General features: G+C 34.7%; 1 protein-coding gene across 2 annotated transcripts; it reads left to right on the top strand.

Moving 5' to 3' along the window:
* Positions 1-624: 624 nt before the first annotated feature.
* TMEM182 (transmembrane protein 182) lies at positions 625-14447 on the top strand. Of its 2 annotated transcripts, XM_034419823.3 has the most exons (6): positions 625-937; positions 1213-1312; positions 3164-3262; positions 7634-7771; positions 11855-11967; positions 14266-14447. In XM_034419823.3, the coding sequence occupies exons 1-6, from the start codon at positions 797-799 to the stop codon at positions 14302-14304; spliced, it is 630 nt and encodes a 209-aa protein (XP_034275714.2). In that variant the 5' UTR covers positions 625-796; the 3' UTR covers positions 14305-14447. The 2 variants fall into 2 exon arrangements, with proteins under 2 accessions (XP_034275714.2, XP_034275705.2); XM_034419814.3 differs by lacking the exon at positions 14266-14447 and having other exon boundaries at positions 11855-12208.
* Positions 14448-16917: the final 2470 nt, after the last annotated feature.

The following is a 16917-nucleotide window of genomic DNA, read 5'->3' on the forward strand; positions in this document are numbered from 1 at the left end:
TCACCTTCTCTATTCCCAAATCTCATTAAAGCATACAAAGCAGGACCTTCTATATTTCTGCTTTCTTGTGAATATAATAACATATTAGATGCTGAAATCTTGCCTGCAGAGATGTGGTTTTAATTCTGAATTTGAGATAGACATATATGGTCTCATTTAAAGACCACTAAAAAAAGCAAGTGGGTGCCACATTTCAGCTTTAAATGTCTTGATTGCTGCCTTAGAATGAGATAGTCAATCAGTCAATGAAGCTCAAGTGTTTTTATCTGTCTGATGATATGCTTCAATGTGCCTGCATATCTGCAATTTAATTTGCACTGTACTTTGTAAGTTTGCCTGTGATAGAGAAAATCTATTCCTTGCCTCCTTATAGGAAGAAGATAAATTGATTGTAGGGTATATGTATATATCTATATATATAGCTACTGCTTGTCAGCATTGGATATTGAAATCCAACCTAGGCAGAATAATAAGGGGACAGTAATTTCATCCGTCTTCTTCATATGTGGATGCACCATGTGCAATAATAATTCAAGCCAATAGCTAGCTATGGGAAGGTCAGCTATTTTTGGCTGGTCACGCCAGCTAAGGAAAACACTGTAAAGTTGTTTCAGGGAGTGTCCCAAAATAGAAGTCTATCTTCATTTGTTAGGCTGCAGTTTAATTGAACACAAATCCAAGCCATAGTATAAGCAACAAAATTCTTAACTAAATTTATCTAAGGAGACATTTCTCCCCCAGCACTCTAAAATATATATTTTAGATTTATCAGTTATTTCTAAAGAACAAATCAGCAATGAAGTTGAGTGTTGGAATATTTTTTGGAGGCTTCTTTGGAGCTCTTGGGATTTTGTTTTTTCTGGTTGCTTTTGGGACAGACTATTGGCTTCTGGCTACAGAAGTTGGGAGGTGTTCTGAAGATGTGAATCGCACTAGGGTTAGTATACTTTTTATTTCTAGGAATAATCTCTTGCAGTGATATCAGAGATGTGTCTGTTTTGTTCTTGTTTAAAAAACCATTGAATGCATAAGGAACATTTTGGTTTTAATATTAACTTCATCCAGTAATGTTCAGGAGGTTACTTTCTCTTATTTCTATTTCGGTCATACTAGAAATTAGCTGGATGTTATGGAGTTATGAGCAATCCACCATAAAACATAGAACATGAATTCATACAAATGTACGATAAGTTCTTAGTTTCTTTTGTGCAGGAAGAGATGATTATGTTCCACCATGAAGGTTTCTTCTGGAGATGCTGGTTTGATGGGAAGATTGATGAAAATCCCAGCAGTATGTTGAAGTTTTGGTACAGTAAGTAATCTAGTTTTGACCTAATATGCAAAACACTTGTTTACATTTTTAAAATTGTCTGCTTTAATAAGTTCTATCTGTAGAAGGAAACCTTTCTGTGTGGCAAAATGGATCTTCATGAGCATTTTCATCTCTCTGCTGCATTTTTCTGTGATACTTTCAAAATCTGTTCTAGAGGACTTCCCAATCTTCTGCATCAGATATCTGTTTGTTATGGATATTATTCTGCTGGACAGAAGTCAAAGAAGACTCCCAGTACCCCATTTCTTTAAGCTGTTTCATATTCAAAGTATTCAATAGAGATTCAGTTCAAGCACAAGAATGCAATGGTTTGCAACATTCCAACAGAACAATCCAGTAAAAAACCAACATGTTTTGTTCTAGCAGGATGACCCTTTATGCAAACATAAAAGCCATAATCTTAGATTTGCAGAAATGTGACCAAAATGAAACCAGGACACTTCTGCACATGCCTGCATAAATGCATTCTGCAAATATTTCTAGCAAGGCTTCACATAGTGATATAAGCAAGATTGAATAGCAACTTCATGTTTGTGCTAGTGCAAAAGCCGCACAAGTTCTTGAATGAAATGGAAGAACTTATTTCAATGTGTTTTCTGTTTTCTCATGCACTGTTCTAGAGCAAGGTGTTTGGTAAGTGAAGAACTGACAGAACCTTTCTATATAAATACCTGTGTACACTTGCACAGAAGCCAACTCACTGAGCATTGGGTATTCCTAAGCATTATACATTGAGAACTAGAGAAACATAAAATTATGGTTACACACTGTTTTAATAATTTGGGAATTATATTAACTCTATCTTTCACAGAAGTTCCTCTTAAATATTTAAAGTATTTATGGAAATAAGTGTAGCCCATCTTTCCATAAAAAATCTAATTGCTGTCTGTAGGACCATAATTCAAAAAATAATTCATCAATAAAAGCTCTAAACTATAGCAAAGTTTTAGCTAATATCAAAAAGCCCCCACCAATCACTAATGTCTCAAATCTCTTTTTTCCTCTATCCATCCACCCCTCCATGTCAGGCCATTCAAAAGCATCCTCCTTTTTCCATGCTACTCTCCAGATACCAAATGGGAGGCAGTGAAAGTCATTAAGTGCCATATTAGGATTCTAATAGAACAAAGTTAGATGGAGACTTGTCTACTGAATGATCTTTGGATGATAGAACATTGGAATTTCAAAAGTGTTATGGAATATACTGGTAGTTTGAAAGAGTAGAGAGACTGAAGAACTTGAGAAGAAAAAGAAAGGATGTTTATGTATTTCTTACACTTTCCTTATAAGGATCTTCCATAATATAGGCATCTGGGAATCAGGAAAAGTCAATGAATGATTTTTGTTTGTTTGTTTGTCTTCAAAATTTAAATATAAGTGCTAAATGAAATGCTAATTGGAAATAATTGGCAAGTATATATATATCACTGGGAAATGTCTTGAATTCTCTAGGGAAGTCCTTTACTGCTTCTGTTTCACTCTGTTTCAATTCAGAATGAATCAAGCAATATTATTACTGCTACTTCCAGAGTAGTGTTTTTCTACAATTACCTTTAGCTAGTCCAGATCATGTAACATATTTTTAATTTTTATTTTTAAATGTATATGCTACCTGACTCCTAGAGAGTGTGTGATTTGAGCCCTACAAGAACGATTCCATTAAAAGCTAAATGTAATATTTTCTCTCTCTCCCACACATAATTCAGAATTTTAGATCTTAAACATACAGGGCCAATTATTCATCCACCTAGCATAAGAATTCTAAAATTCGGAAAATTGACATGTATAGAAATGCAAGAGAATAATTCAGCCTTTGTTACTTTTTTTCAGCGAACCAGTCACCTTCTAAAAACTGCACCCATGCTTATCTCTCTCCATTTCCTTTCTTAAGAGATTCCCATAACTCAACAACCTATAATTCTGCAATTAGTAAGTATTCTTTGATGCAATTATCATATTAGGGCTTTGGAATTTGTTCAAGTTCAATTCCAGAACTGCTGTTCAGAAAGCATAGCAGTAGCAATTGCTTTAAGAATTATAGGCAGATCACCACTTCTGCCATCAAAGCCCATTTTGGAATTGAATCCACAGTGTTGCATTGCCTTGGGAAGTTGTTTCTTGTGTGAGTAGACCCTCTACAGTCATAACTCATTTATGATCCCCAGAAGCATCAGGTTGGATTCTGAGTTCATATGGGTCGTTGCTCTACAATGTCCTATTATTATTATTGTTGTTGTTGTTTTTCTCCCAAAACATCTCCCCAAAGGCACATTCCTAAGGTGACAATAAATATCATTGTCTTGAATCAGTGTGTGTGTGTGTGTGTGAGAGAATGTGTGTGTGTGTGTGTGTGTGTGTGTTTGCAACTCAGGTTTGATTCCTGACAACAGCTGGCAACAGCTTTAAACAGGTAATCTGATTTTCAGTGATCTTCTTATCCTTATCAATGATAGTCTTATTGTTAACTCTTTATACCAATATATATAATCTAAGATCTCTGTATATATTCAAGTACATAATATGAGTTCATGGTTAACCAAGAAAAAAGAGTGAACCATTTCTAGGGAAGAGCCAGTCTCATGGTAGTTTAAATTAAAATTAACTTGTCAAAAATGATACTTCGCTGCTAGCTGAAAAAAGATGGCTGGTATCCATTAGTAGTGTCCTTTTATCCTAGAAATCGAGTCCAACATTTTTAGGCCAAAGATTACATTGTGCCTTTAAGTAGCATTTCAACAATAAGGTAAGACAAAATTTGAGAAATGGGTTGAGTGGGGTCAAAAAATTAAAATACATTACATTAAATCAAATTATCTTAATGAGATATTGGTAGGTCAAGGGCAACATTTTAAGAGGAGAGGAAGTGAAAAAGTCAAGATAACATCAGAACTCACATGGTCAAAATCCTGCTTCTTTTTTATGTGTTATGATATCTTAAAAAAAAGGGGTGTGGCATTTTGATTGTCCAGGCTTAAGTATCATCTTGCCTTTTTTACCTCCACCACAAATGGTATTTGATTAAACACGTGATTGGTCATATTTCAAGCTGTAGTCACACTATTCACTGATTATTAAATCAACCAACCAACCATCAACCAACCAACCATCAACCAACCAACCAACCAACCAACCATCAACCAACCAACCAACCAACCAACCAACCAACCAACCAACCAACCAAGGGACCTCTTTTTTTGGGGGGGGGGGAAACTTCAACTCTTTGGAAGAGCTTCACTCTGGGTATATAACAAAAATAAAATTGCAAATTATTGCATAAAAATAAATAAATGAAAACAGAACCCTGCATATAGGAATCTATTCTTATTCTGTTTTCTTGGAACCTTTTTCCTTTACAAAGAAAAAAAAGATCAAATATTGAGTCAATTTGTGGACTCCTTATTAATTCTACTGGGAGAGAAGACATATTGGTTATTATGTCTATCCTTAAGAGCAACCTGAGAATAGGGAATTATTTTCACATTTTGCAATCACTCACTCACTCACTCAATCAACAGTCAAGGCCCTTCTTGAGGGTACTTCTAATTCTGCAAGTTTTATGATTCAATGAAAGACATTAAGAAATAATTTACTCTTCTTCTAACTGGCAATACCACTATGATAAAAATCAAGCTCATATACCTATCCACCCCTGTTTGTTTTCCTGTTCTCAACTCTTTTATATTTTTAGCCTTGTGAAACATTGCCAAAACTAGCCTGTGACATGCTGCAGAAAAATGTTACGATGCTTAGTTATGGAAACTATTCCTATTGCAACAACACAAAGCATGTGGATTTGAAATCTGTAGCATCGCTTCAATGCATTCTTGTTCTACTTCTTTGGAAATATCCTAAGTATAAATATTACCCCAAATTCCATTTTATTTATTGATAAATTATATTGTGTAAATGAAATAATAAATTGCTTCATTTTGGGTGGCATACAAATTTAATGATAATGATAAATTATTATTTCTGTGTGTATGTGGGCAAATGCAGAAATTTATGGAAATAACACTTTTTTGGGCCCCAAATTTAAAGGAATATTTAACTTTCTAAAAATAGTTGAGAGTAGATAATAAGTATTCAATTCCTTAGCCATATTGGTCCCTATCATCACAAAAAAGAAAGAAAAGATGAAATGTTTCTTCATCAATTTCCCAAAAACAAACTACCAAAATAATTTTGACTGATCACTTCTTATGAACAACAACCCTTAAACTGAGGAACTCTGTCCAAGATTCTAGAAAATGTTAGAGACTAAAGTTTAAGAAAAGAGGCTATAGTTTATATATCTTATTTTGAAAGATTCCATTAGACACTCAACCATCCTTCAGAGGGAGGGTGCAAATATCCGTAATTTCAACCAGAAGATGTGGAAAACTATCATAAAACACAAGATAGGGTTGTTCCTTATATTCATATAAAATTGTGTTTAGACAGGGGTTCCAACTATTCACCTATGTTTTTATATTTTTGGTATAGACTTTTGATACATAACAAATACAAATAGCAAGAAGTATGTATTTAAAATAAATAAATTAATGAATAGATTCATAGATAATCAAAGCATACATTTTCTATTTTATAGGAAAGCATAATTAATTATTGAGAGGATACTATACTAAGGCTTTCCACTGGAAAATAAAACATGGTTTTGTGTATCATTTGCAATTGCAATTGTGTACATGATGCTGTAATTTGTTTTTAAAAATGATTTTTAAATTTAATTTGTATGCCACCCATCTCACTCTGCAAAATGACTGTGTGGCTTGTTTAAGTTATACCATATAAACAAAGCTTAATAGCAAACGCTATGACCAAGTTTAGATTCTAAAACCCCCTTTTTTAAAAGGACTTTCTTTTATACATTAGGGAATATAGCAATCCAAATACATTTTTTTGGAATTAAAATTATTTGCATTACAATGTAAATAAAGTTTGGTTTAAAATCTTCCAAATTATTGAAATTGAAGTTCTTCCTTTATTAATACAATATGAGGAAATTAATTTATAGAACGTTCATACCAGTGATGGTATTCAGCCATTTCTATCCGGTTCGAGGGAACCAGTAGCAGTGGCTGTGGGAGGCTCCGCCCACTGCCCGGATGTAATCACGTCCCATTTTTGATGCTCTGCGCATGCCCGGAAGACCCTATGCATGCGCGGAGGTGGCTCGTGTGAGCGAAGTGATCAAGCGCGTGTGCGCTCCCATTTGCGAACTGGTAGCGAAGGTAAGTGAATACCACCCCTGGTTCATATCCTTTAAAGTAGTTTGTGCAACCGATTCATAAAACAGCAGTTGAAAACATAATCTAAATATCAATATTATGAATAATCCTAAATAGTTTTATTGTAGTGGGGTATACATTTTAGTTTTATGCAAATGGATTCATACTTGGGCTTTTTCACAATAATTTAACATTTTGCTATTTTTATATTATATTTATAATATAAAATAAATGGATTTTCATGATCTTAGTTTTTATAAAGAGATTCCCAAAAATAGATTCTTAATTAGTCAATTATTTTATCATTATGAATATTTGAGGGAAAGAACACTCTATATTACCAGACTCTTAATGCATTGATCATTATTCAGAACCTTTAATATTGCTTGTCCTTAACGCAATGGTTTTTGATATTTGCTTTGAAAAATGCACAAAGAAATGTACTGTCTGAACAGTTCCAGTTATTAGCAATTCTGACTTTTTTTAGAATACATATTTCAGCTTGTCTTTCCATTGATACTTTCAATTTGGATTTTAAAACCATATGTAAATATATTTTGGTGAATACATAGTATGCATTTCTTAAAAGCACTCAATTCTGGTTTTCAACAATTTTGTGACTTACGGTATCTTGGCTATGTTCTAAACTTTTCTTTACATTGTCTCTAGGCTCTGTTTCTACTTTAGTGAGATCAATTGTATCTGGTAAAACCATGCAAATATCTTGAAGAATCTTGGCTATAGTTCAGCACATTATTTTATGAACAATTTCCATTGGCCAAGCGAGCGAACTGATTAACCGCATGTCTCTCCAGCAGATACCAAGCAACAGGGATTCATAACGCTCTTCACATGCATCATTATATTCCAAGATGATCTGATAGCATTTGGCATTCCTTTCTAATGCAGGACATATGGTGCTTTAGATTACTGATTACCAGGAGGCTGTGCTGGAATAAATGTTCAGCTTGCTAATGAAAAAAAAATGTCAGGGAAGGCTGGAGAGATTCTGTAAAAATTGTCTTTTATTCTCTAAAATCTCTTTTCGATATTCTTCTATCCCCATGTCCAGTTTATCGTGGTTTCTGGTCAATTTTCATGCTCCTTGGAGTGGTCACTGTGGTGGTTGCTAGTTTCTTCATCATTTGTGCTGCACCTTTTGGTAGTCACATCCTCTACAAAATAGGAGGAGGTTTTTTCATTGCTGCTGGTAAGTTTCATGTGCTGTCCAAAGTTAGTTGTCCCAAAGCAACATTCTGTATCCTAAAATTTTAAGCTGTGTGGTTGAAACCATAGATGCAACGCAAGGATCCGGGGAGGGTTTTGTGGGCTAAGTATAAAACACCTTGGATTTCACGGGGAATGTTTCTTGAAAAAGCCTCGTTGAAGGAAGGGATAACTTTTTTTTTCAATGTATGTGTATATGTATATGTATATTATATATTCCAGTCATTCTATGTCCATTTATTTATCTATCTATCACAAAATCCTTCTTCTTCACAATATAATACCAGCAAAGTCCCTCTGGCTTTTTCTAACATGCCATATTCAAAATAACTCTAGAAGTTAATCTAAACTCCACATATTTTGTGGGACAGTATCTAAGAATGCCTTCTTGCTTATATAATAAGGAAGTAATCCGTTTAGCAAAGTGCTCTTGGGTTTGTGGTAGTCCCTTCAAGAAAAGGTATTATAATTTATTTTCAAGTCCCTGGAAAGAGAATAGAAAACTTAGTTTGAACCCAATTCTCTCCTTTAAGATCAACCCTCAAACTTTGTCTCCCTCTCCTGACAGACCAAGAAAATAAGAGCCTCTACTTCCAGTCATTTCTGTTTCTTTCAGAAACAACTCATCAGGTGTTTCTACAGAATACATATATACTTGCTTAGAACTCAGATTTGACATCCAGAACCCAAATACGTATCTTTTATTTCCCTTGTTCCATTCTGTTGGATTGAGCATATTTCTGTGTAAAGATTTCTGTTACTCCATATGTCCTTTTTATTTTATTATAGACACTCTGCTTATTTCTCTGACTCAGTCCCCATTTCTGCCACAAATTCAGGGTCTTGAACAATTAATTTTAACCATTTGTGACTGAATAGCCAGATTATTTTACATTATCTTTAAGTGATTTTCAATTCTTCCCCTGTTGTTCCATTTACATTCCAAACTTTGGTTCTTACAGCATTCCGGTAAATTCTATACCATTTCAGAACACTGACACATTGTTGGATTTATATTCCAACTGTCTCCTTAAAGGAATAGTCAAGGTAGCCTTAGCACAAGTTTTATTTATCTTCTTACCATTTTCCTTTCCCACAGATTATATGAAAGTAATATGCTAGTGGCTGGAGGCTTTGAAGTCATCCTGGCTTTCTGCTCACTTATTAATTTCGAAATATAGTAAAACACACTATAGATTTGAAATTATATACATTCAGAGCAAGCTATTCAAAGTACATGTATCTCTGTAAGCATTTCATGGCCTAACCCAAGACATTAAGCCATGCACAGGAGAATTCTGATTCAAAAGAGATATTGCTGATAAACTGATGATGTTGGATAATAGGTGTATTTAGAGCAATCCTATGTGTATCTGCTCAGACGTAAATCCTGCTACTGCAATGATGGAGTTTTACTTCTAACCACCCAGTTTTTCAACTCTGCAAGAAAATAACCCTATCTTTTTTCTTAGCTTATTGCTCCTTACTTATGTTCCTTCATATCACTTCATGGCTGTTCGGAGGCTCAAAGTCCTATTACCTTATTTAAAATACTGCATTTGAAACATATAATTTTATGTATCTCAGTTAAGACATGAAGTCTTAATGTGTGATTTAGAATCCTGTCTAATAAATGGATCCTTCCTAAATTCTGTTCTTTTCTATATTGGTTCAGAGGTTAAACAAGAAGGAAAAAGAAACTCTTTTACCAGAGGTCTTTATTTGATTATTTTAAACCAACAATCAAGCATGCAAGGAAATAATGGGAGGAGGGATGTATGTTTAATTTTCTCAACCCACATAATTTATCCTGTTTTAAATTGCTCACCCTTCATATATTTGAAATATAAGTGCAAGTACAAGAAAGGCTGATTTGCATATTGTCTACTAGCAGAACATGCAGATCAGCTAACATTTCAGAGCCTCTCTATGACTTTGTGTTCTGCTCCTCAGGCTGACTTATGTCCTTAGATTTTTGTAGGATTTGATTGAAGCTGTGTGGAGTGCATGAACTGCCCTGGTAGCAGAACAGTCTGTTCTTATGAGATCAGAAGGTGTCCATATACAGCCTGGTAACAAAGCCAACAGAAAGAACAAAGTCTGGAATGATTTTAAAAAATAATAATAAGGATTTTCAAATCTAGTGGGACTGTAGAGGAGCCTGTCACTTTAAACAGCACTTGTTGATCACATCTCAGTCTCTCCCTTCTTCCTTCCTTGTGTTTTATGGAAATTTTGTACCATAAACAATCCTTCATTGTTGGTATGGAAAAAGCATTGTTATGTGAGAAGATCAGGAATTTGTTCAAGCGTACAAATATTTCTTTTTTATTCATTTATTTCATTATTTCATTCATTTATTTACCTTTAAAGAAGCAGAAATATATTCGAATGAAGACTTCTGTTAATCCCTGTTTCTCATCCCTATGTTACTTTATACCTTGTGGATAATATAGGGGTGCCCCTGAAAAATAAAACAGCAAATGAATAATGGTGAAGGAGAGACAGAGAAATAGAGAGATGAATCCTTATTTATCCAAATATCTCTTGAACTCGTTGTTTGTTTTTTGAAGTAATGTGTTCCATCTTTTTGTGATTTGTTACATCTTTAAGACACTTATTTTTACTAATAAACAGGGAATTGCTCTCCAAGCAAAGGGTCTTCACAAGTTGGAACAGAGGAACTATGCAGCAGTCTCAAAAGTTTCTAAAAACCCATGCTTTTTTAAAAATTTAGTCACAGTCACTGGGCTTGAATGGCAATGGCCATTTGCGATAATGATTATAATAAAAGTACATTTTTCTCCCAAATCAATGAGGGTCATTTGGCCCATTCATCTTGGTAATAAACCTATGGTGCAATTAAGCATTCAATCCAGGGATGAAATGATTCGCCATCGCCCGATCTGGTAGCGATGGCGGCAGGTGGTTCAGAGAACCGGTAGCAAAAATCCCTGCACCCCCACCCCCCATACCAAGCTGAGCTGCGCAATCATCAGAGGCTTTTTAAAAAACTTTTAAAAGCATTTTTTCTACAATCTCTTCGGCCAAAAAAAAATGCTTTTAAAAATAAAATTTAAAAAAGCCTCTGATGATCGCGCAGCTCAGCTGGGATCGTCAGTGGCTTTTAATAGCATTTTTTTCTGCAACCTCTTCAGCCAAAGAGGTTGTAGGGGAAAAAAATGCCTTTAAAAGCCTCTGACGATCCCTAGCTGAGCTGCGCGATCATCAGATCGCCAGAGGCTTTTAAAAGCATTTTTTCCTGCAACCTCTTAAAGTTGTAGAAAAAATGTTTTTAAAAGTAAAAAAAAAAAGTTGGCCACGCCCACCCAATCACATTACCCCCCCCACAAGCCATGCCCACAGAACCTGTAGTAACAAATTTTACATTTCACCACTGATTCAATCTGTTCAAACATAATGCAGGTTTTGAAGGAAGAAGTCATCTAAATAATGAATGTTTAAGACAAGGATTGGACCTTCCATTGGTTTTTGGTAACTTGCCCTCCTCAACCTCAACCAAAGCCCAAAAATTGATGGGCCAAATATTTTTTTCTATTGAATAGATAGATGTCACAAAATTATATGCTGACCTTCTTAAATGATGCTGAATAATATATAGTATCAAAACAAACTTAGAACATTTCTACCAAAGTAACTAATAAGTAAGTTTGCCATAAATATTTTTCTAGATGTTATTATATCCATTCATGAAAGATTCCCAGTAGAGAAGAAGACAAGAGTAGAAGTAGACTTGGATTCTAGTTCAGTAGTAAGCTTGTTGAGTGACTTTGGGCCCGTTACTTTCTTTCAGCCTATCCTTGCTTGCAATGTAGTTGTAGGGAAAATGGGGGGGAGAGAGTGTCACAAATGCTGCCTTGAGATTCTGAGCAAACTGAAGGGTAAAAATCTAACAATCCATTCTAGAAATTGTGACTTCCATAGATTTATAGGTTTGGAGAATCTGTTTTAATGTTTTTCTAAATTTTCTACATATTTCTGAATTCCTGTATGACAATTTTGCCATAAATATTTAATAAAACATTCTTTTATCTCCATCTGTTAGGCATCCTATTCTCCCTGGTGGTTGTACTGTATGTTATCTGGGTCCAAGCAGTGGCTGATCTCAAAAACTATGAAGCTCAGAAGAAAATTGACTGTTCAAGTTATTCCATCTTTGTACGTTATGGCTGGTCTTTTATACTGGCTCCAGTTGGAATATTCTTTGTTATATTTTCTGGCATGTTGTTCCTCCTGGTAGGACGTACAATTTATCTGCATTCTGATTAGTTGGGTAGCAGGCGCTTGAACTATTAGTGTGTAGTGAAGTTGTGCTAAAAAGGTTTTTTATACATTGTTATCCCTACTACCATAGAATGCTCATGGTATCATTGAAGATTGACTTAAATGAATAATGTAATTTCATATTGTCTACTCAGTAATACTGGAAGTGTGACCTTAGGTTCAGTGAAATTGCTTCCCAGAAATGTGCACAAGATTGTAGCCACTGTTTACATGTTCTTGCCATGAAGGACATGAAAATCCTTTCAGAAATAGGATCCTTTTATATTTCTTCAAATTTTCCTACATGTATTAACACACAAGGAAATATATAAAATAGTTAACATAACAATTAGGTGCTGGCTGCAGGCCAATTCAACAATTCATTATTGACATTAACAACTTAATGAAGGAACATTTACAATGAAACTAGATCTTTTTTTCTTTCCTGCCCAAATATTTGCTGCTGGAAATAAGGAAAAGGTTATGAGGTCATCCTTCTCAATTTATCTACAATGAATTTTGTATTCTGTTTTCAGAAAGATTCCAAATTTGATGTCATTAGTAATAACACTTTAATGTTATATAATATAATAATGTTGATTTCCAGAAACACACATATTTTTATTCAATATAGATCTAAATTTTCCTTATCATCAATATTTTTTCCCAGTGAAAGGATCTGTGTGCTTACGACAGCCAATAAATAAGATCCAATCATTAATTCGCCTTGTAGCCAAATTGTATCCTTTTCCTAGGCACAAAGAATGCAGAATTATATGGGAAAGTCTAGATGCAAATGCCCACATTGCTCCTGAAAGAAGGGCCAGCTTTGGTCTCCTTAAGAGTCATCTGAGAAGCAGTTTGGACTGGGCGTAGTCCTTCATTATAATATTGTTTGAATTGGTCCTGCAACCTTACTGAACAAACAAGTATTCCATTCAATGCTTACTCTATTTGTTTTTGTTTCAATTCTCAGTTTTATTATGAGCAAGCAGTTTGGTTCTTAAAAATAATTATCCACGTAATGCTTTAGCCAATGTGTCAGAGAAAAGATGAGATTAGTGGAAGAACACTTTGATACTGTTCAGTATAGATGCAATAATCCATGTGGTCCAAATCATAAACAGCTTATCCAAAGGAACTAAGAAAGATGATGGGTAAAATTATCTAGCTCAGCCCCCAGCAAACAGCAACTGATGTTGGTTACCTGGGCATCAAAGTGCAAGATACAATGTTAATTATTATTATTTCATTTTTACATCATGTTTTGGTGTCCAGTGAAGTTTATAATTTGATCCATTTGATGATATTGTTTAAACTATTGTCCGTCAATCATCTCTTCATAGTCCACCTACTCTCTTACAACATGCAAAAGAAGGAAGGAAGGAAGGAAGGAAGGAAGGAAGGAAGGAAGGAAGGAAGGAAGGAAGGAAGGAAGGAAGACCTATGATGGATATGTAGAAAGGATGATCATATGGAATGGAGAATAATGATATTCAAAAAAACTCATATATTATCACTTTACCACACACTTCCCATGTTGAAGAAGCAAGAACTCCATCCTTAGCTAGACCACAGTTGATTCTAATCAACTTGGTTTCTGCCCCAGATTGATAAAAGCTACTGGCAACCTGCAACCCTAGCAGGACGCACCAGCCTTACATGTGGTGTCTTTTTCTTGTGGCTCAGGATGATAGGCTTTCCCCATAATCCCTTAATCCACTATAAGATTGAAGTATTATGGGTAATGTAAAGGGGGTATTGAGGCCTGATTCATGTATTGCTATCATCACCAGAAAATGCATGTCAAGATTCAGTTAGATGAGGAAGGGCAGAAAGGAGGCATTAGAAATGTTACTTATATCTTTCAAGCCTGGAGCCAGGTCTACATTTCTCAAGTCTACTTTTGCTCCTTCTATTTGTTATCACTTTGCAATCATTCACTTTTTAAAATTAATACCATGCTTTCATTGGAAAACTTGTTCCACCCTCTATTTTTGGCAATAGCAAGAAAGGATGTCTCTTAACAGTCTGTTTACATCTGTTCTGCTATAATATAATCCCCTCTATTGATTTTCCCCCTTCTCCTCTTACCACAGTGGTTCAGGGTAGAATTAAAGCCCGCATGATTATGTTCTGATAAATATTAAAAGTGTCCATTTTTATGGAACTTCTGTCTTTACCTTTCCAAAGCCTTCTCTGTTGTCTGAATACTCTACACTACCTGCATAGGAGGTATACCTGTATGCCTCGGAATATGACTACGTAGAGACTGGCTAGTCGTGGCATCATCTGTTCACCAGGAGAAAGTGATTAGCAATTGAAAGTATGCCAAATCTGCTTCTTGCAAATAGGAGCAGATTTCGAAGATAAAATTCTTATCTCATCATTTGCGGCAACATATGATAATTGGATTTCTTTAGAAAAATACATATATATGTATTTGACATATGTTTTCTATGAAAAAAAATTGCTGTATATGTTCCCTTTTTAAAAAAATAAAAGTTAATGAGGAAAATATTTATATAAAGGAAGGGTTTTCTTTTCTTCTTGCTCTCTGTTTCTCTCCAAACGATGGTGCTAAATTTCATTATATTAGCAAAACATAAAACTTGCTGTTTGCTTGAGTATGCATTTTACTAATCTGGTTGTTATACATTTATACTACCTATAGATCTCAAAGTTGGTTAAATGTTCCAGACTATTTCTCATTCAGCTATGGAAATAGCCAAACTTCCTTATCTGAATTGTTTTTAGCTCCATTTGCCTTCGGACCATAGTATTCTGACTCATTCTATACATTTGATAGAAGTGATCTTATCTAGACATCTTCCTACCATTCCTTCAGCCTTCTGATTTGTTTGTCCACTGTCCACCTGAGGTCTATGGGAAAACTGCCCCTCCCCCCGGTCCAGCTGATTAACAGCTGAATACAATGAACTTAACCACTGAGGGCCCTAGACTGAATTGAAAGACCCAATAAAAAAGTGGTAATTCCCTGAATGAGGCATCTGAAAGGTAGTTCTAGAAGTGTATAATAATTTTTCAGGTTCAAGTTACATTACATATGGTAATGTAAAATATAAATAATAAAGCTTTATTTTTTAAAAAAAATTCTTTTCTTTTTTTAGAATAGAATAGAATTTTTTATTGGCCAAGTGTGATTGGACACACAAGGAATTTGTCTTTGGTGCATATGTTCTCAGTATACATAAAAAGACAAGATACATTAATGAAGAATCATAGGTACAACACTTAATGATAGTTATAGGGTACAAATAAGCAATCAAATCATATTAGGAAACTATCAATATAAATCATAAATGCAAATTTTAAATGCATATTTTTAAAAGAATGCAAGAAATAGATAATATACTTACAAACTTAAAAGAATATGGGCAATACAGTTAGAAAAGCAAATGTAAGCCATGCTACATGAGTAGATATCCAAGAAATCTAAAACATCTATGACAAATATATTCCATTACATAATTAAAAGCTTATAATATAACAAGACAGTCGACGTCCCTTTTCTAATCAAAACATGTCTTTGTGAAACTTTAAATGTAAAGTGGATTGAAATTTTATTGCATAATAACAGTAAAAAGAAGCTGTGTAGCGCCTCACAGTAAAGCTGTGAAGTGGTGTTATAATTGTAGTTTTTCATTAAGAGTAAGCAATAATAATAAGTGACAGATAACTAGTCATAATGAATGTGAGCAAGATAAGTTACACTGCAGTGAAGAAAATCCAAACTGTTTTTCACTTTTGCTCAAGGCATCATCACTACTATTAATGTTTACTGATTGCTCATTTTCAGGGAAAATGACATGCTTTTTGGATGCTGATTTTTTGAAAGGCAGATCATTTTAAGAGTATAATAATAAGAATTATTACAATACACATATTGGTACTAAGGACACCCTACTTAGGCAGTTAATTACTGACTTGTAGATGCCCACCCACACACCCCTACTCTCAACATATATTTTCTTAAACTATTAGCTTTTTCCTTCTGTTCCTGTAATAAATTTGCCTATCTACTTCAGTATTTATTCTAATTGACAGCATGTTCCCAGAGCCTCGTGCAAACAGTGAGTCATATCACCTAATCCTTTGAACTGAAAATGCTAAAGACCAAACCTGGAACTAACTGAGCTGAGGAGGATTCTGCCATAAACATGACATAAGAAATCCATGTAGAAAAGAGCCTTGGTAGTACAGGGGTTTAAGGCACCCTGTTATTAAGCTGGTTATTAAGACCAGCTGCCTGCAATTACTGCAGGGTTCGAATCTCGCCAAGGCTCAAGGTTGACTCAGCCTTCCATCCTTTCTAAGGTAGGTGAAATGAGGACCCAGTTTGTGGGGGCAATAAACTGACTTTGTATAAAATATACAAAAGGATGAAGGCTATTGCTGAGCACATTGTAAGCCGCCCTGAGTCTTCGGAGAAGGGCGGCATATAAATCAAATTTTAAAAAAAAATTGAAATTTCAGTATTTATGAATGTTGAAAGGGCATAGGAGAGTAACATGAGAGAACATCAGGTATGGATGAAGGTAGGAAAAATCTTTTCCATTCATCACCTCTTGCAGTTCAGTGATTTTACTTCTGAACAGACCATTCATGCTGCAACATATTTCATGGAGCTATTCCTCCATGGTATACTTGGCAGCTATTTTAAGCTCAGATCACATTACTCCATTCAGCATTTGGCACCCCTGTTCCTGAGTTGTATTGGACTGATCTAAACAGAAATCATCTCAGTGGTTTTTGTTCTCCAGAATTAAAGCTGACAGCATGATCCTTATGATCCTTTCTTTCTTGGTATGTTATTACTTTTGT

The sequence above is a fragment of the Pantherophis guttatus genome, chromosome 5 (assembly GCF_059756535.1).
Source record: "Pantherophis guttatus breed Tessera chromosome 5, ASM5975653v1, whole genome shotgun sequence".
Classification (NCBI taxonomy): domain Eukaryota; kingdom Metazoa; phylum Chordata; class Lepidosauria; order Squamata; family Colubridae; genus Pantherophis; species Pantherophis guttatus.